This window comes from Perca flavescens, chromosome 19 (genome assembly GCF_004354835.1).
Source record: "Perca flavescens isolate YP-PL-M2 chromosome 19, PFLA_1.0, whole genome shotgun sequence".
NCBI classification, from domain to species: Eukaryota; Metazoa; Chordata; class Actinopteri; order Perciformes; family Percidae; genus Perca; species Perca flavescens.
This window is the reverse complement of record NC_041349.1, coordinates 26557253-26578028: the sequence shown is the minus strand read 5'-3', so window position 1 is coordinate 26578028 and position 20776 is coordinate 26557253. Positions and strand designations below refer to the sequence as shown.

Genomic DNA, 20776 nt, shown 5'->3' with positions numbered 1-20776 from the left:
ACTACACACGCTGAATTACATGAAGTTTATAAAGTGCAGATGTGACGTTGTACAATATGTGCGTTCCAGGTCAATCAATAGTTTATTGAAGTATAGTAAAAGGAGCTGCACTTGACATTCAAAACATTAATATAGCCGCAAACAAATATTTGCTATGTAAATATATAGTGAAGAAATTGTGTTGTGAGCAGAGAACAAAGCCTCATATTTTATATATATATATATATATATATATATATATATATATATATATATATATATACACACATACTTGATAAAGAATTTAATCAACATTGGTACACAGGATTTAAAGATAATCCGTAATATGTAATATTTCTGCATTAAAATACAACTATGCTAATGTTTGTTGAGCTGTGTTATCAACGTCACCCATATGCTTCCAACAATGTTCAAACCCAGAATTTTGCCACAGCATGATTTTTTTCCTTATTAGCCATTTTGGAACAGTAATGGGCTCCAGCTTATTATGATATGCTATGCTGTATAGACCTTTTTCACGGCAGACATGTTGACATGTCATAGTAGGAAAAGGACCGGTGTATTCCAAACCATTACTGATGGCTGCATTCCACTTAGGAGAGGCCCTGGTATTGTGCATGCTGACTCACTGGAATAGCTTCCTGGGACACTTGAAGGAATAACATCATTAAGGTTATCAATTTCAGTACTGTGACAAGTCAAAATGTCTGCTGTGAAAAAGGTCCATTGCTATAATAATGCTTGATGGCTAATGTGTACTGTTATATAATGTTAAGCAACATTTACATTAATGTATTTAATTTGAGCATGACTGTTTTGACCACAGTCAATTTAAACTCCATGGTTTCTACTGGGATTCAATTACTTTGAATACATTATTGCGTTTTTACGCTTTAATATACAACAAATATTTGTAAGATTGTTACCGTAAAATGACATTGCGCATGCCTTTGCAATTAGTGCCTGGAAGTAACAACTTTTCAACTAATGTTAGTGCTAGTGCGCTAGCTAACGGTCTCTTTATCAACTCCTTGATCATGACAAAGTTAACTCGCTGAAACTTGTTATACGGTGGGAGTGAGAATGTGTGGTTTGAGAACCAGGGATCTAAGGAACCCGGAAAAAGAAATGCTCCAAAGTTAGGCTAGATTTGGGCGAGGGAAAAACTTGCATGGCCATTTTCAAAGGGGTCCCTCCTTAACCTCTCACCTCAAGATACCCACAATTCTCCCCTTTACACACATTCCCACTCTATGTTAATCCACGGCAGTTTGTGCAATAACAATGCAGCTTTTCTCATGCAGTATACATTTGTTAATATTCGTCCATATGCAGTCTACATACGTTGGGTATGACTGCAAATGTTCAGACTTGTGGATTCAGTGACCCCAATTGTATTCAAGTGGGATGATTTTAGTCCCCAAAGTAGCCATTTCAATTTAGTGAGACCATTTCCTAAAACCTGTGTCACTGTATAGACTACCTGTTGGGACCTCTAAGATGATCACAGCCTCATGGAACTTTACAACCACAAACCAGTGTCAAACGTTTTTCATACCGAATCACAGCAGGATTTTTTTTTTTTACTATGGAGTAATGCATGTGGTATTTTAGAGGGATATTTGACCATTTAAAAAAAGAAAAAGAAAGTTAAACTGCACCAAATCTGTGTAACAAATTGTATCAACCCAAAAACTGTTGCAACACCTGCTATACAAATGTCAATGGCCACCATAAACTCATATCATAATGTACTAAGCCCTTATACACTTTCACAATGTATTTTAATTAAATAATCAATTAATGAATTAATACTTAGTTCTGATTTCTGACTAGAAAAACTTGACACACAGTGCTTACCTGCATATCAAATTAACCTTAAAGTTCCCAGCTGTCAGATGACGAATACCACTTTTATATGGCACATACTGTTGACTTGCTATCCCTTCCTAAACATCCCCTGTTCCCCATAAAAGTTGTGGTTTGATGTGGATTAAAACCACATATGTGATTTTATCAAATATTTGCAGAATAAAATCCTGTTGCTATGAATCACAGTGGTTTGTCAATAATAATTATCTCAGCATGTAGTCCAGTCTGATAAAACAACATGACGGAGTAAAGCAGAATCCAGACTGCTTTTGGAACATAATCGCTGGTTATATATTAAATAGAACAGTGGTGAGACAACTAAAGAAAAACCACAACTCTTTGTAGGATTGTTACGAGAACTACAATCCCGCAAAGGCTTAAACAAAACCATTACATCCTTCACAGATTTAGCAGTAGTGACAAAAATGTTGCATGCAGCCACTAAACTACTAAACATTTTTTTTCATCCATAAAACTAAATACAACCTGCACAACAGGGGAACACATTTTTAGTCAAGCTTAATCACAGAAAACGGGCCCCACCTTTCAGAGTCAGAGTGTCTTTTAAAGAAGTCGTGTGGTCGTCAGTAAACGAAGAGAACTTTCTATACATAGGTAGAGTCTGCTCATGTGCCTATTTAAGAGCCGGTGCTCTCTCTGTGTCTGTATGTTGGTGGTTTCAAGCAGGATGTCCTCATTCTGTTGCAAGGAACCCATGTAACTCCACCACTGAGACTTTCAGGGGATCACAGGAACCTATTTTTGTGATCAAACTGTGTGTTTAGAAGCAGAAGTTCATTGATGTCTTTCTGTGTGGGTAAACCGCACACAGCTCATGAGCAAAAAAAAAATCACAGAAGTTAAGTAGCGATGTGGTTAGAAAAACCCAAACAAAGGTTATGGGTTGATCAGACAATACATTCAAAGTGTTCTCACTGCTTTGTCAAAGTTAATTTTTTGGAGAAAAGTGTAATACAGGCAAACCAGAAAATGATGTGTATCCAATATGACTTCTTTTTGTGATAACCTGGCCTCCATTTTCCTATGTTTTTATGTGTAAGTGACAAACAGGTAAGGGGGAACAACAAAATTTTAAATTGGTCCAGTATTGAGGAAGAACTCTGTGACCAGCTGTTGCGAACCGGGCTGCAATGTAACCCTGTAGGTGAAATGTGCATCATCAATTTCAGCACTTTTTTTTTATATATATTTATTTATATAACATTATGGAAAGAATCCCTCCAGAGATAGACCTTTTTTAAAAGAGCGTGTGTAGAGCCAGCATAATTTCACATGCAAATCGGTAAACTATGTGTTTATTTAAAGTTGTGACCGTGGAAAAGTGGAAAGCGGAACAAAATGGCCTTTCGTAGCTTTATTTTGTATCGTGTCACTGTATTTTACGATGATTAAATGACTGTTTATTTACATGGAGTCTGGTGGCTTTAGCAAATGCTATTTCACAGATTTTTTTTTTTTATGTTTAAAAAAAAAAAAAGGATCTTACTCTTTCACAAAAAGGTCGACCTCCTTAGAAATCCTTTCCATAATGTTGTCAGACACTTAGAACATGAATCTGAGCCTGTCAGTGGCAAAACAAGCACTTTTGTGGACCTAAATTGAAGGTGGGCAAGTTGTCCATTAACTTCGCTGACTGCCGACTGCTGTGATCTTGCTTCATGCTGGAGAAATTTCAAAGATTGTTGTTCCCATCAGTCACTTGGACACAAAAACATAGGAAAATAGGGTCCACTATAGCATTAAAATCTGAGAATTCATTTTTTATTTAACATTGGCATCTCTTTTATAAATCTTGAAAACTGAAAAACTGCATTTCAAATTAATTCAAACTGAAGGGTATTGATTAGAGAGTGTATAAGCATCAACTGTATAATCTCTAGCGCATATTTCCTTTTTGAAATGATAAGCAAATGAACACTGGTGCGACATCTGCATTTCATCGGAAGTCAAAGTCAAAGAAAGAGAGAAGCACAATACCTTTGACACTTAGAATGACCTCCTGCTTCATATTCCTCGAGGTTGGAGTGTGAGCTTCTTCAGAAGTACGCAGCCCAATCTGAGAAGTAGACGTCAGAGATGTCTAAATGATTCATCGGTTCCTTCCTCTGCACAGAAAAACGAGGGTTCTTCTCCATCCAGTGGAACACTTTGGATGCTGAGTAATACTTGTAAAAATGAAGACAGAAGCTTGTAAAAATGAAGACAGAAGCTTAAAGAGATGGTTCGGAGTAATTTACCCTAGGGTCCTTTGCACCATGACCTCGAGCCAAACACCCCCCCCAGAAGCTTTTTTCACCTGGGTCTAACATTGGGCGAGTTAGCGTAGAGCAGCGTTAGCAGCTGAATAGCTTAGCGCAGGGGCTAATGGACCCACGTTTGTATCTCATAAATGACCCCACTAATAATGCCCGAAATGATACCAAAGGTCTACACTAGTACATATAGGTTATGTACTCATAAAACGATGGATTGGAAAGTTTGTAAGTACACCAGAAGTTTATGAACACTTGCCTGCTCTCTTCTGCTCTCTGTTGCTGCTGCAGCTGCTGCTACCTGCAGTTAGACGAGTGCTTAGGGCCGTCTACAAATTACTACACCGAAAAGAGATACAATGATTAAATAAGGTAATGTCTCCAAACTTACCTCAATTATTACTTGTCTCCTGCTAGTTATATTACAACACTTACTTTAAAAAATAAGTTAAATTAAAAAATATTTTTGTTGCATCTCTTTTCGGTGTTGTAATTTGTAGACGTCCCTCAGCACTCGTCTCACAGCAGCAACAGCAGAGAGCAGAAGCCAGCAGGCAAGTGTTATTTACATAAACTTCTGGTGTACTTACAAACTTTCCAATACATCGTTTTATGAGTGCATAACCAAATAACAAATATGTACTAGTGTGGACCTTTGGTATCATTTCGGGCATTATTAGTGGTTTTACGAGATACAAACGTGGGTCCATTAGCCCCCTGCGCTAAGCTATTCAGCGGCTAACGCTACTCTACGCTAACTCACCCAATGTTAGACCCAGGTGAAAAAAGCTTCTGGGGGGGGTGTTTGGCTCGAGGTCATGGTGCAAAGGACCCTAGGGTAAATTACTCCAAACCATCACTTTAAGGCAGTGGTTCTCAAACTTTTTCGGTCATTCCCCACTTTGGACAAGGAGGAATTTTCAAGCCCCACCTGCCCCCATCGGCCCAACACAATGCTAATGAAATACGCAACAAGCTTAAACTGTTCCAAATTATTGAACAACTAGTATCAGTATAGTAACAAGTTGTATCTAAATACAAACTAACAATCTACATCCAATAACAAGTTCAAAATTAAAGAAAATAAAAGTACAGCTGTGTCAAAATTTGTATCAAGTTCAAAAATAGAAAATAAATAAAAGCGCCACTTTGCAATCTGTTAAAAAAAGAAAAAAAGAAATCAATTTGGCAAGACAGGTCTATTTATCCCTGCATTAGTGGCTGCAATGAGCCTGTTTTGCATCGGACAATTTCTCAAACTGGGTTTGCAGGCTTGATACTGCCACTCTCAAGTCATGCTCAATGTTCAGCTGAGATCTGTACTTTGTTTTCAGTGAAGAAACAGCTGAAAAGCCCATCTCACAGAGATATGATGTGGCATAATAATATAATATAATACAATAATATAAGATATATTACACTGCATAATGAGCACTTTTACTTTTTGGTACTTTAAGTACAGTATATTTTACTTAAGGACAATGTTGAATGCAGGACTTGTAACTGACAATTTGTAACTCTACAACACTGTTTTTTCTACTTTTACTGAAATACATGATGTGAGTAAGTCTTCCACCTCTGGAGATCACCAACAACAGTCATGCATGAATAGCTGCAGCAGTGTTTAACACTGAAAACACACAGCTCAGTACAGCATTTACTCAGGGCTCTTTAGTTTTAAGGACAGGCAGTGACAACTTTTGTTGAGGAAGTAACCTCCTTAAATGCGCATATGACAATTATTCACCTCAATGATAAATTCATTAATTTTAATGAATTAATACACCCCTGGACTGTAATATTTCAGATGTGTTTTGAGCAAGATTTCTGCTCATGTTCAAAACTTTTTGCACATTCAAAATATATCTGTGTTCTCTGAGATTTGGAGGAGTCATGATATTTTGAGAAAAATAAAGTACCTAAAAAAAAAACCTATAAAATAATCTAACTGCATCATAGTATGCTGTGCATTACGTTATTGCTGTGTTGATACGGTAGATCTCAGACCTTCTGACAGACACAGAGCCCTGTTTGGGAACGTCTGTACCCTGCTCTATGCTTTTTTCTCATTGGTTGTTGCGTTAAATCTTACCCAGATACAATAGTACTATTTTCTGATTGGCTATTGTATATGTATAGCCCCTTTCTTTTTTTTTTTGATTGGCTGATAAGTGGCAGGCTTGACTAAGAACTCCAGGGAAGACACGCTTGATTCTTGTCAGTTCCATAGTGAGAGCGGCGCACCAGAAAACTTCTGGGCGCTGCAGAATATTAAATATGTTATAAATAGTTTTTCCGCGTGAGAAATACAATGTGTGGCGGGATTGCGTGACAGTCACGCTCAATGTGTGACACGTGAGAGCCCTGGTTTACTTGCAGCTCTGCTACAGTAGCAGCGAACCTTTAACGTTACCTGCCGGTCACATCGTCTCTAAACAGTCCGCTCACAGTGAAGTCCTGCACGGATCAACAGATGTTAGAGTCCGGCGGCTGCTCGCTCCGTTTGTTATAAGACGCACCGAGCAGATTAATATGGAGCCGCTCGGTGTTTGACTAGCTAATAATCCGTTAGCCTGTTATCTTGAGCTTTGTCTGAAGGCACCGAGTGGCCAGCCAGGCTCGACACACCGACACATTTCCGCACATCCTCCACTCAGTTTAATCGCTAACCCCCCCCGGTTCCGGTCAGAGAGGCGTGTTTTGTGTCTCGGTCCTCCGGTGCGTCCAGCGACGGGTGACGGTCAGTTTTTAATTAGCCTACATTGGTAACAGTTACTTTTGTTACGGTATGAACTTAATCCTTGGAAAGGAAAACAATATAAGACCTTTGTAACGAAATCCAAGACTTTGTATACCAAATCCAAGGCTTTTAAGGCTTTAATTTGAGACGATCAAATTTAAGACTTTTTCAATGCTTTTAAGACCCCGCGGGTACCCTGACACACACACACATACACACACACACACGCAGTCACTCTCTAGTCTAGTGCGCGTTCTTGCTCCAAATTCCGGGAGATTTGATCTCATTTGCGGGCGTCAAGGAGCCGCTATCAATATGCGGGAGATTCCCGGGACAGTTGGGATGTCTGGATAAGGATATAAAGGGATAAAAAGGAAAATTTCCTCCCGTTTCGCGCGCCCCACCTGTCACGTCTCTATTCCCCACCAGTGGGGCGCGCCCCACACTTTGAGAACCGCTGCTTTAAGGACACCAGGTTACAAATGAGGTTACATTTGATCGGTTGCTCAGAGAGGGTCAGAGAGGCTGTGCTTTCTCTCTCCCTCACTCTCTGTCTCACAAGTGTGGGATGCTTTAAACAGTAGAACACATTTAACACATCAGTAACTTCAGTCTGACAGTCACACTGTGTGTTTTACAAATATGGCAGCAGATTAGAATCTGCTGAAGAACTAACGCGTTCTTTTCCTGCCATGTGGTTTCAAAAAGCATCATTATGAACTTGTTTAACTTCCTCATAGAACAGTGATACCACAGGACAGACCGCAGGCTTGAAAGCTACCCAAAAAACTTTTTTTGGGGGGGGGGAGTGCATCTCTTGCATCTCTTCACAGGAAGAGACAGCACGGTGTGGTCTGAGCACAGCTTCCATCAAAGAGACGAGGCCAGGCTCGCAAAGCATAAAAAGAAACCGTGCAAAGTGACATGCTTGATGTTGACAAACTCATATCAGATCATATCAGACCATATTTGTACAGACTGGAAGTATAGCACATAAATGAGTGGCTTTTTTTTTGCTTTGGCTGTGTTTGCAGTTCATTTCCCACTGTGGTGATAACACTTAGAGCCACAGGAAGACTGGCCTTCAGCTCTCTGCAATACAAACCACAAGCATCAACAAGCTGCACTACTTTCACACAAAAGTTTTACTGCTTTCTCTTCAAATGTGAACATATTTTTGTTAAGGAAATGCAATCAGTTCGAATCCCATCATCTGTATCTCCTGCACGCATCCCCTGGTCAAGTTTCCATCCACATGTATGGAAATGTGGCATTATTATCACAAAATATCCTGAAAATGTGTAAAAAAAAAATGCTGTGTATATACTGCTATGTGAATATACGGCTGTGTACAAATTACAGCAGTCACTGAGGAGTTGTTCTTTATGCATCTGCAATTCTTTGTGGTAACTTTGATCTCAAATTGCATCAGATATAACGTCCCATCCATCCATCCATCCATCTTCGTATGCTTACCCGGGGTCGGGTCGCGGGGGGCAGCAGCTCCAGCAGGGGGACCCCCAAACTTCCTGTTCCCGAGCCACGTTAACCAGCTCTGACTGGGGGATCACCGAGGCGTTCCCAGGCCAGGTTGTTATTGTGTGTTATCATAAAATGTTGAGTCCCCAAGAACCAAACGTTCCTGAGCTTAAAGGGATACGCCATAAGCCCTATTTCAACAAATGGTGGCGTATTCCTTTAACTGCCCTTCAGAAAAGGCCATTCATCTACTGTGTGCATGAAAATCATTTTTCTCAACTTTTGTTTAAGTTTAGGCATCCTCGCTGTTTCTCACGTAAAACAACTGCTTGCTTCATTTGATGTCTAAACAAGATCCTTCATTTTATAATGAACTACTTTTTTTAAGGTGATTGTTTTGGGCATTTTAGGCCTTTATTTGTACAGGACAGCTGAAGACATGAAAGGGGAGAGAGAGGGGGGGATGACACGCAGCGAAGGGTTGCAGGTCGGAGTCGAACCTGCGGCCGCTGCGTCGAGGTGTAAACCTCTATATAACTCGAAATAACTACAAACTCAGGCCTCCTATCTGTCAAACATCTCAACTTCAGTTTGGTTTCAATTACAGAGGGTCAGTGATATGGAACGCTTTGCCATCACATTTTTCAAAGCCAACACTTTTGTTTGTGTTTTGTCCGTGCATTGTTATCCCTATGGGATGTCTTGTAACTCCTAATATTATTTTCCCCTTTCATATTTATTCAGTTGATTTGATATTGTATGTCATTTTAGTTTGGGCTTTTTTTTTTTCCTACTCTTTCTCCTCCTTTTTTCTTATCAGTATTTTAGTTTTCTTTCTTCTATTAATTGGAGTATGCATTGGAGAGTGCCCAGATTAAGCCCCTCTGAGTTTTTTTTTTTGCATCCCTCCATCACATCTTTTATTGATTATGTGTATATTAATCTGTATTTGTATGTGTGTAAACCAATAAGCTAAACTAAAATGCGAAGGCATTGCATTGGCAGGTCGCTGTGAGCGGCAAGATAAAAATCTAAAGACACCCCGCCTCTCTAAACTCCTTTATAAGAGCTCAGCGGTACAAACTATCTTTGCAGTGAAACGAATAAACACAGAATGAGGAACTTCACCTTGATAACAGCTTTACTTCTCTGCAGCCTCAGTAAGTACTGACACTTGGTTATTGTCAGCACCAAATCATGTGACATCACACCAGAATTTCAACTTTCAAATAAGAACTGAATTATTGTTGTTGTTGCCTTAATACAGTACATGTAAGTGCTGCATTATACACTTAGAAATAACTCTCTTTCTGTCTCTGCTGTTTGTTTCAGGCTGGATCTCTGTCTCAGCTTCTGAGTCTCACACTGTGGAGGTCCAGTCTGGTGGAGACGTCTCTCTGATGTGCTCCAACATTTCCAGCACTCCAACTCAGACAGAATGGTTCAGAGTGATCAACAGAACCAAGACCAGCTGCGTCTCCTCTATGTACGGGTCTGATAGCGAAGCCTCGTACTGTGATGGATTTCAAAATGGATTTGAGATGAGCTCCAACATCTCTACTATCTTTCTTAACATCACAAGAGTGAATTCCTCTGACTCTGGACTGTATTTCTGTGGATGTAACAAAATCAACCATACAGTCCTTGTCAATGCTACATATCTACAAGTCCAAGGTAAGATTGTAGTTAATCCTAATAGATCTGTGTTTCTCATCATATTTACATTTTCTCACATTTATTTTCACAGTAGTATAAAAAAACGGCATAAAGACAAATAAGAAACAAATATGTGTCAAATTATGTCATTTATATATGTTTTAAAGGTGTCAGTGAATCTGATATTGGAGTGGATTCAAATACTGAAAGTAAGGTTCTCCTTTTTCATTGTGCAAGTTTCCACACCGCCAGTAATTTAAATCTTAACCATCTCTTCTAAAAACAGACTATATTCTGTCATTTGTCTTGTAGAGGGGTCTGATGGAATGACAAACGTCATGTATGTGATCCTGGGTGTTCTGACTGTTTTCCTCACTATAGTTATCATTGTTCTGACTGTTAAAAACAGGAAACTTCAGACAGGTACAGCTGATCTATAATTTGATGCACATGATGGATAAATCCAAAGCAAAGCGGTCAGTAATAATAAACTGATGAGACTTTTGTCTTTTTTTTAGCTGTGAATGAAGAACTGCAGCCAGAAAGAAACAAGGTGAACCCAGCATTAACTTATATAAACTGTGTGTTATAGTTTTAAAGATGCTCAACCAGAAGATATCTTGTCAGGAAAAAGAACATGTATCCTTCCTGCTAGTTAGAAAATGGTTATTTCAAAACAAAATATAACCTCTGTAAGATGTGGCAACCTTTGTTCTGTTTGAGCGTTTGTCATACAATGTGACCTATGTCTCGATCATTAAAGAGAGTTTTTCTTAGCTATGCTGTGGTTAACACTTATTTTAGTTGAAATTATTCCTTTGTAGAACTACCAACAAATTCACCAATTTCAGTTTTGGCAAACTCAACTACAGTGTGTGTGACTCTGATTTACAGGGTCTGGGCTCAGATGAACTGAACTATGCAGCTCTAAATTTCCAGGCGCAACCCAAAAGAAGCAGCAGGCCTGCATCAGAGAGAGAGCTGGAGCCACATGTTATGTATGCTGCCACCAGATGGACATAAGCAGCAATAGGACTGCAACGCACCATGTAACTAATGCTTTCTCATATTCATCTGCTGCAAGAATCAATGGCAACATTCTTTTATTAAATAAAGTTCCTATACCCATGGTCAGTTTGCATTTCCTTCCTTGTGTTTCTTTCCGTCTCTCTCAGCAACAAGTCTTTGTCTCTTATTGTGTCTGCCTCCGATCTTTATCTGAGAGGAACAGCAACATATCTGATGTTTGATGAGGAGGAGCCACAAAGACACCGATGATGATGATGATAAAGTCAAGCTTACTCATATGGAGAGTCTAATGGTCTGTCGGGGGCGAGTGGAAGAGACAGCACAGTGTGGTCTGAGCACACCTGGTATCAAAGAGACGAGGCCAGGCTAGCAAAGTATAAAAAGAAACCGTGAAAAGTGACCTGCTTGGTTTTGACAAAATCATATCAGCTTCTGTATTTGTACAGACTGGAAGTATAGTACATAAATAAATAAATAAATAAATATATAAATAACGATAGAATGAACCAGCACCCTGCGGTGACTAACATTTTCTGTATGAGTTCCATCACAGGTAGTCTTCAGCCATAACCACAAACGCCAAATGACTCGCTGTTTTCACTAACCAAGAGTAATGCTGCTTCACACCACTGGTACCTAGTTTCACTGTCTTCGAAGCCATGTAGTACAATTTACTGTTACCTTGTTTTAGAGTAACCCCTGGATTCTATGCCAACATGTTGCGTAGTCTGCATTTGACTTTAGCTTAAAGGATCCTTACTGATCCTCTCTTTGTATTTGTATAAATACCCAGTGTATTAAGCATATATAGGGCATTAAAATCACTTAAAAAAAAAATCTAATTTGGAGAAACATATTCCATGTTAAATTAAATGTATTATTTTCTTTATGATGTTCAGATTCAATTCTCACATGCATCTTTCTCTCAGTCTCTGTCTTTTTTTGTGTGTTTCCTTGATCGTAATCTGAAGATGAAAAAACTAAAGATATTTGAGGTTTGGTGGAGGAGGAGCCAGTGAAGGAAACTGATCTCTGTCAAATGTCCTTATAGGGAGAGTCTGCAGGGAGGTACACTGTATTTTCCTCTATTTTGGATATATTTACTTTTTATTTTTTAATTGTCTCTATTGTACAGCATGCCGACATAGTGTATATAAAACAAACAAAGAATTAGCTTTTTGCTCTGGCTGTGTTTGCATGCACATGTTCGCAACAACAAGTGTTGTGCTCCTCCGCATCATTTCCCACTGTGGTGATAACACTTACAGCCACAGGAAGACTGGCCTTCAGCTCTCTGCAATAAAACCACAAGCATCAACAAGCTGCACTACTTTCACACAAAAGTTTTACTGCTTTCTCTTCAAATGTGAACATATTTTTGTTAAGGAAATGCAATCAGTTAGAATCCCATCATCTGTATCTCCATCTCCAAACTGTCACCTTCTTTACAGATGACACCGTCCAATTTCCTCACACTCATTTTACTCTTTTACCTTGATACATCTGCACCCTGCATGCAGAAAATATGCCTTGTGCAGCCAGATGACAGTGACATTAAACTGAGATGCGTACAAATGTGCAGTCCAGCTCAACAGATAGTGGATTTGATTTTTTCATTGAAAATTTGTATAGAATTTACTAAATTGGTTACAGGAGCAGACAGCTGTTTGTAATAATGTTATATTCAGTTGCACCCTAGTCTTGCATTGCCAGAACTTCCTCCACAGCGCTGAGGAGGAGGTTCTGGCTAGTCCACACAGCATTCCGGGATGGGAGAAAAACTGTTTATTGGCATTTCAATAAACCAATCACAATCGTCTGGGGCGGTGCTAAGTGCCGTACGCAGCAACGGTGCCTCTGCAAAATAGCCTCAGGGAGGGACTTGTTTTGGTGGAACGTGTACGTTCGATTCGAAAGATAGTCGAAGCTAGCTGAGGAGCAGTTAACCATAGTTCTCATGAATCCACCGGAGTTTTTTCCCAACACAAAGAAAGCGAAAGGTTACAGACATCCGGCCAAAAAGAGCGACATCCGGTGGAATTTCCAGAGCAATCCCAGAAGTGGAATGTCGTGGATATAGACTAGTTGCCACTTATTGTAACTGCTTATATGGCACAAAGTTGTGATCACATTTGAAATGTTTTCTGTGTTCCACATATGTATGTTCCACAGTTATGGTGCCTCTGATGGCAGAGCTATATTAGCAGATACATTTGCACCATGCACGCTGCAACGAGGACTAAAATACCAAAGTACACCTCAGCGTCAGCCACATTGTCACGTTGCTGCATGGCCTGATTTCTGTACTGCCCAGAAAATAGAGCATTGTGTGAGTGGTATGGTGGGTTGTTGTGTGGTCGGTGATTGACAAGATAAATACAAGAAAAACCCGCCTTCCTCTTTAAGCCTGGTTCCTGGAGCTCAGCGATTCATTGCAGTAAGACGATCTTATGCACAATGATGAGCTTTACTACAGTAACAGCTTCACTTCTCTGCAGCCTCAGTAAGTACTCACATCAAATTATTCTAATGGGTAACTTGTGTGAAGTTTAATAGCCACCAGCAAAACTGATTTCAGTTGCTACTACAATTGTTATGTGTTTGTTATTATCACCTGAGTACTCAATCTGTCCTTTGTGTTTCAGGCTGGATCTCCGTCTCAGTTTCTAAGTCTTGGAATGTGGAGGTTCAGCCTGGGGAAGACGTCACTCTGCTGTGTTCCAACTTTTCCAGTACCCCCTCTCAGATATATTGGTTCAGAGCGGTCCAGAGATCCCAGCCCCGCTGTGTCTCCTTCATGTTCGAGGCTCCTGAGCCTGCTAGACTCTGTGATGGATTTCAAAATGGAAAATTTGAAATGACATCCGACATATCTACTGTTTTCCTCAAAATCAAACAAGTGAATTCATCCGACTCTGGGCTGTATTTCTGTGGATATATCATAACAAAAAACCCGGTAATTGTCGATGCGACATATTTAGAGGTTCAAGGTAAGAGTGTTTTAAAGGATCCTTTAGCACTGTATCATATTTCAACATGGTGAAAGTGGGATTGCTATGGCGTACTGTCAAAATAAGATTAAGAGTAATGTGAAGAACTTTGTCATCATCATCATCATCATCTATAAAGGCAGTGGTAAACCTCAGGACAACATAGAAGGTTTCAAATCTGTCAGCTGATGAAATATGTTAATGCTAGTCAGCTCTCAAGCCAGTAAAGTATAAGTAAAGTAGTTCCCTCAAAAATGATGATACCAAATCATTGTGCAAGAGAATCTAATTGAATCATCTTTCTTGTAGAAGAGCCTGGTGAAATAGTAAACCTGATGTGTGTGATCCTGGGCGCTGTGACTGTTGTTCTCACTAAGGTCATCATTGGCCTTGTTGTCAAACTCACTCGATTTCAGACAGGTACAGTTTGAGGGCTGCCCTCTCTTTTTTAATGCTGCTTTAGCACTTCCTCTTATCAATCGTAATGTATTTACAGCAGCCTTTATAAGTATCTGACTGATTTTTTCTGTCTCTTATCTGCTAATTAAGCTTTTTAAGATTTACTTTTATATGTGTTATATTGTGCAATAAAATCATTGTATTGTTTGTGTTAAGCTCTTATATGTGAATATTGTCTGACTCTTATTTGCAGAACCTGGACTCTGAAAGATTTGATTTTCCATCCAAAAGCAAGCAAGAAGTGCAACTAGAAAGACTAAGAGGACAACTTCAGGACCGTCACACCACATGCTGTATCACCTTCCTGGACGTTCACCTCACCCATACATTTCAGTCACTCAGGGGCTCAGCAAATGTGTTAAAGGAGAAAAATATGTAAATGAGACCACTATTTAAATCAGTTATAAATGCCTGCAGTACAGTTTCTGGCCAGCAGTAGCAGCATTGAGCACAGAGTTGCTGAGCAGCACTCCAGCTGGTGAAGGAGCAAGAAATCCAGTGCCATCTTGGATTTTACAGACTTTAATGGCAGAAACAGAAACCTTTCCTTTCTCAGTCAGCGGATGTTTTTTTTTGTTACTTTATAATCACTTAATTTAATTTCTTTATGCCAGTCCTGGATCAGGGCCACTTCTAATGCAAGTTATGGTGAAACCATGTTTGAAGTATTACCACATCCCTTGTCACTAGAAGAAATGGGGTTATCAAATAATGTACCAGTATTTATATAAAACTCACATCTTTCTGTTAATGATGATTTCCTGTTGTTTCTTTATTGTTCCTTTTAAAATCTTCCTGTCACTTTGCCCATTGGACACAGATGACTGTGGGACAGAGTGGAGCAGTGAGTGAGGTACACATCACGTGTTTCACAGGAAGAGACAGCAGTGGTGTCTGAGCACGGCTGAGGAGAAAATGACACCTTTAAAGTGGGAAATTTGCCTTAAAAGAAAAACTAACCACTGGCTTAGCTTCTGTCATAATGAAAAGAAAAGACAATCTGCGGCAAGATGTTTTCGAAAGACAAAGTGTAGACTTTAACCAGCAGACAATAAATAGCAACAGTAAAGCCTCAACCACAGGAAGACTGGTGTTCACACATAACCACACACATCAAAAGTCTAGCAGTTTATATAAGATCAAGAATGATGCTACCTAATGAGACTCAGAGATGCACAACCAGATATGAAAGCATCTACTTTGTGCATCTTAGAAGAAAAAACACAAGGTTTGTAGCCTTGTCAGCCTCGTTGTCTTGTTACCCAATCAGTGTTTTCCCTCGTTTTTCCCTGCCCACTCCAGCTGTGCCTTGTCTTGTGATTATCTCCTTGTGTATGTAGTATGTTGTCAGTTCTGTTCCTGTGTCGAGAAGTTATTGGCCTGTTTTTGGCGCTCTGTTTTCAAGTGGTCATGGTTTGGATTTATTGCCTGCCTGACTTGGTCTCTACGTTATTTAAGTCATTAAATCGCAATCCAGAGCAAGGAGACGCAAATACAGGTTTTTCTAATTATTAATTTAATATGAAAGGGTCAAACTTGATCTGAGGCCTAGCACAGGATGTTCATGGTGAACAGAAGAGTCCTCCACTCTCGCAAGGCCAAATGGCTCTGTCTTGCAGAGGTGGTGGGCTCACAGTGGCAGGATGCGCTACATTTGGAAATTTCCGGCACGTCCGGAAGATCAGTCTGCCTGTGGTTGAAGGAACTGAAAAACCTTAAACCTCCTGGGGAAGCAGAACCTAAACGGCAGGACTCGGCTCTAGGATTCCCTGCTGTGAATGCTGTATGTATGAATACGTTAAACACAAATCAATGAAAACAATCAAAAAGGACCACCGCATGAACAGCATTTGAGAGGGGAGCGTGGGGGAAACGTGTACTTTAACAGAATTCTCCTTCTTTCCAGTGCAGAAAGTTTGATTTGGTTCACTGGTGATGCTGTTAATTAATACATTCATGTGATGTAACGGTGCACAGGAAGAAAAAAAACCAAATGCACAAGGATACTTGCGCATTCTTTCAACAGATTGTTGGGCAAATGTCAAAGAAAGCCAAAATCCTCCTGCTGGGCGACTGAGGCAAGATTTTTAACCCCTAAAAGCATCTCTATACTATGAACTTGAAAATAATAAAAAATAAAACGTGGGCATTAGGAGTGGTGTTACAATTACTTTCACCTTGGCTATATGCCAATGTAAATGGCAATTCAGTACCAGCTTCAGTGATTGTTTTATCGTGTTCTGCTTTAGCGTCCAAATGCTGCTAGCTTGCTGCTGCAGCTGACAGAAACTCGCAGGCGGTCTTCATGCTCAGGTGTTTTCATCTGCACTCGTAATAGTTTGACCGCCTCGTACACCAGTCAGCTCGTTGTGCTAACCTGAGCACATGGTGCTAACAGCATGGCGTGCAGCTGACATTTTTGGGCTTGTGAACTTTTGTTTCACGAGCGGCTGCATGCACCAGACCGTGACCCCCCCCGGATCCTGACCGACCGTGATGGTTCGGTATGAATACACAAACTGCTACAGCCCTACATGCAGGTAAATTTATTATTGCTTCTACACAACTGTCTAAAGCTGTAGGCAACTTAAAAAGAATGTATATTCTCACTTACAAAAAGTGAGAATGTCTAATTTACAGCGTCTGCATGTTGCATGCGTTACAATATTTCATAAGATGTTGTTAAGCAGCAGGTTCCCCCTTTAGGTTTGATGTGCAACTACACATAAGTCATTTTATTCAATCCCACCATAAGCATGTTGACTCTTATGTCAACATTTGCAGCTTTCATGCTGTTTTTCAGCAGAGGACTGCTAAAAAAAATAATATTGTTGGCTTTAAATTTACTGACAAGCTCAGCGCTGTTGTGTGTTATTAGTACTTTTACTGAAGTAAAGGATCTGCATACTTCCTCCCTTCACCTGCTCGTTATCATTTAGAAAAAGAATCCCATTACTGCAGTAACTCGACCAAAGAGAGAATGTAAGTCAAGTTGTAATGACAACTTGACATTAAATTTGTTTGGATTGTCCTTATTAAGATAACTTGACATTAAATTAAACAGGATGACATAATGTCAAGTTGTCATGATAAATACATCTTCTGGTAATGTCATCCTGGTTAATGTCAAGTTGTCATTACAAAGAAATCCCAAACAAATTTAATGTCAACTTGCCATGACCAAGACAACTTCTGGTAATGATACTTTGATTAATGTCAAGTTGTCATAAGCAAGACAACCCAAACAATGTCAACTTGTCATGACAAAAACTGAATGACACTTAATGACAAGTCATAAACTTGTTCATGACTTGTTTATAACGTTTATGACACGTTCATGATAGTGTCATGTCACGATTATGTCCATACCTTCAATTGTAAAAGTGTTATCGAATGTAGTTACATTGTTCTGACATTAACTGTGGGGGAGAGACACAGCATCATTTAAATATGGAGATGAAGGCGTACATTTTCAGACGGCCTCTCCTGGAAGGCAGATTAGTGTTGCACTTGGTTGTTCACACAACAAGTGGCAGAAATAGTTGCTGCAAATAAACTGTAGATAGTATAAATAGGAAGTTCCTCGCTTACAGAGCGTGAGAATGTTAACTTTAAAATACAGATTGTCTGCTCAAGTCATTTTATGTGAATCTTGTTTTGTATAAAAGGGTAATTGTGACCGCCTTACATAAAGGCCTCGGTGAATCTGACTTAATTGATTTCATTTTGGTTTGAACATTACTTTGGCAATTTAATAGGAAATGACCTCAAGAATAACTTGGTCTGGTATCTGGTGAGGCGATCATTTGTTGTCAAAGACTCCACCTCTGAAGTTGAGAGCAGCCTTCCTGGAGCACAGTTAGACATCACAGAGCTGTGATCATACGCACCACGATGAAACGGAGCCTGATAACAGCTTTAATTCTCTGCAGCATCAGTAAGTACTGACAATACTTTTCTCTCAACTTCATAACTTCCAGCATTAAAGCTTATTATTATATTTATTAAGAGGTATTGTTTACCTTCCTATAACAAGTCTCTGCTGTTTGTTTCAGGCTGGATCTCTGTCTCAGGTTCTGAGTCTCACACTGAGACTGTGGAGGGTCAGCCTGGTGGAGAAGTCACACTCACATGCTCTAACCCGTCCAACCGAGAGGCTGTAACACTCTGGTTGAGAGTGGTCAACAGAACCAAGGCCAGCTGGATCTCCACAATGACCAGGTCTAAAGGAACACCTTTATACAGTGATGGAATTAAAAATGGAAGATTCAACATGAGTACCAACATTTCCACTCTCTTTCTCCAAATCCAACAAGTGGATGTATCTGACTCGGGACTGTATTTATGTGGATTTTACAGCGAAGGACGTTATAATTTCAACTCAATACAATTCAATGTTAAAGGTAAGATCATAAAAATCCTGTGTTCTGTATTCTTCTTTTTATATATGCTAATTTCATAATTGTCAAAAAAGAACACATTTCATCATTTTAAAACAAGAGACAAATCAGACATGAACTTATCTTGATTTTGTTTAAAGACAGTGATGATTCTCATGATGGCGCTGACAGGAAGTCTGAAAGTAAGATTCTCTTTCACATTTCTTCAGTTGTGCAGAGTGACTGCTAGTCCTTTTAAGATAAAAACAATGTGTCTATCCTAACTTTGGTTAATGTTCTCACAGTTCTTAAGCCCATGAATGAAAAACAGTCATAAACGTCTAATTGCCCAAAAAGAACACAAGTGACTATTTGAAAAGATTCCAAATAAGAGAGTGATACAATTTTTCAACGTATAATCAAAAGTAAATGTATCTTTTATTTTGTTAAAAGGCAGCGATGAATCTCATGATGACGACAGGAAGTCTGAAAGTAAGATTTAACATAAAAGATTGAATGTTCTCACAGTTCCTGAGCCAGTAAATGAAAACAGAGTAATTCTATTCTCTTTCTTTCAGCAGAGTCTGATGGAACAGCAAAGCTGATGAGTTTGATCCTGGGAGCTCTGACTGTTCTCCTCTTAATGGTCATCATTGGTCTGGTTGTTACAATCAGGAAACTTCAGAAAGGTACTTCCTGAAAGCTACTCTTTCTATCTTGTCTTCTATTTGTATTTCATTACTTCTCTAATTGTGTGAATATGTTGAGAGAATAAAAAATTTAATGTTTGCCGAATCAGAATAAGAGCAAAGTAACGATGAATAATGATAGTCAGTGACCTGATTGGACGTTTTGTCTCTTTCATTCAGCTGCCAATGAAGAACAGAATCCACAACAGCCTGAGGTGAATCAACTTTTATCATTTACTTGTATTTGTTTCATCATTTTAAATAGTTTATTAGTTAAATTAGCTGATAATCTCTGAGCTAGCTACTGAACAACAATGTCAGCTAATATTTTTTGAAACTATTAACACTGTGATGGAACTAAACCTGACACTTTATAAGTCACAGTAATAATGACCAATTTGACACAATGTTCTAACATTCAGTGATTTTAGTTGCTTACGTTTCAATTTGGGTTCTAATCTGCACCATGAAATGACCAACTTCTTCTCTGGGGACTACCAACGTTAAACTTCACAACTGTCTCCTGCTCTCCCTCTGACAGATCAGATAGAGACTCAGCCAAAGGCGGGAGTCTGGTACAACCTCCTCTGATTGGCCAAAACTAGGTTTCTGTTAACCCTTTCCTTGACTGGGTTACAGGTGCATAGCATCGGAGACAGACACACAGGATATTACACCTGTTTCAAGCCCTTTGAACCTGTAATTTTGTCTTTTGTCACTAACAGATAACTTCGCAAACTCTCATTTGAAGAACCCAAATTGATAAAAAATAAAAATATAATTATAATTTTTAGGGGGGTTGAGATGAAATTTAGGGGGGCTTGAGCCCACTTAACAAGGGTCTAAAATCATCCATGATGCCAAGTCATTATTTAGTTCAAGATAAGTGAGTGTGAATATTCTCTTTGACAGAACTGGGCCTCTGAAGAGCTGAACTACGCAGCTGTGGCTTTCCGTCCAAAAACAAGAAAAACAAGAGAAGTGGAGCCCAATGTTGTGTATGCTTCTACTAGATGGACTCAGGAAGCAACGAGAAAAGCTGTTTAGAGTAAAACTGATGCTTTATCATATTAATCATTAGACATTGTTATTGCTGACTTAATAGCTGTGTGTCTATACTAGTTTTGGGGAATAACAAAACATAGATACAGTGGCAATCCAGTTTGACAGTTTACTTTTTAACTATTTTTCTCTCTTACATGCTATATCT

General features: G+C 39.3%; 2 protein-coding genes across 6 annotated transcripts; both read left to right on the top strand.

The window, feature by feature from the left end:
- The first annotated feature begins 6850 nt into the window (after positions 1 to 6850).
- On the top strand, positions 6851 to 11154 carry LOC114545895 (T-cell surface glycoprotein CD8 beta chain-like). 5 transcript variants are annotated; one of them, XM_028564469.1, is made up of 5 exons: positions 6851 to 6885; positions 9460 to 9524; positions 9697 to 10038; positions 10188 to 10229; positions 10333 to 10493. In XM_028564469.1, the coding sequence occupies exons 2-5, from the start codon at positions 9479 to 9481 to the stop codon at positions 10458 to 10460; spliced, it is 558 nt and encodes a 185-aa protein (XP_028420270.1). In that variant the 5' UTR covers positions 6851 to 6885; positions 9460 to 9478; the 3' UTR covers positions 10461 to 10493. The 5 variants fall into 5 exon arrangements, with proteins under 5 accessions (XP_028420270.1, XP_028420269.1, XP_028420267.1 ...); XM_028564468.1 differs by lacking the exon at positions 6851 to 6885 and adding an exon at positions 8329 to 8475; XM_028564466.1 differs by lacking the exon at positions 6851 to 6885 and having other exon boundaries at positions 9367 to 9524.
- Positions 11155 to 13506: 2352 nt separating this feature from the next.
- LOC114545447 (immunoglobulin superfamily member 6-like) lies at positions 13507 to 20613 on the top strand. The gene is made up of 5 exons (XM_028563714.1): positions 13507 to 13552; positions 13695 to 14039; positions 19456 to 19566; positions 19747 to 19781; positions 20479 to 20613. The coding sequence occupies exons 1-5, from the start codon at positions 13507 to 13509 to the stop codon at positions 20611 to 20613; spliced, it is 672 nt and encodes a 223-aa protein (XP_028419515.1).
- The last annotated feature ends 163 nt before the right edge of the window (positions 20614 to 20776 follow it).

Bases quoted from the DNA above. Each gene is read 5' to 3' on its own strand.
- LOC114545895 (XM_028564469.1), top strand. From the start codon at position 9,479: ATGAGGAACTTCACCTTGATAACAGCTTTACTTCTCTGCAGCCTCA. The intron at 10,039-10,187 runs GTAAGATTGTAG...TATGTTTTAAAG, and splicing joins TACATATCTACAAGTCCAAG to GTGTCAGTGAATCTGATATT. The intron at 10,230-10,332 runs GTAAGGTTCTCC...TTTGTCTTGTAG, and splicing joins AGTGGATTCAAATACTGAAA to AGGGGTCTGATGGAATGACA.
- LOC114545447 (XM_028563714.1), top strand. From the start codon at position 13,507: ATGATGAGCTTTACTACAGTAACAGCTTCACTTCTCTGCAGCCTCA. The intron at 19,567-19,746 runs GTACTTCCTGAA...TCTTTCATTCAG, and splicing joins AATCAGGAAACTTCAGAAAG to CTGCCAATGAAGAACAGAAT. The intron at 19,782-20,478 runs GTGAATCAACTT...TCTCTTTGACAG, and splicing joins AGAATCCACAACAGCCTGAG to AACTGGGCCTCTGAAGAGCT.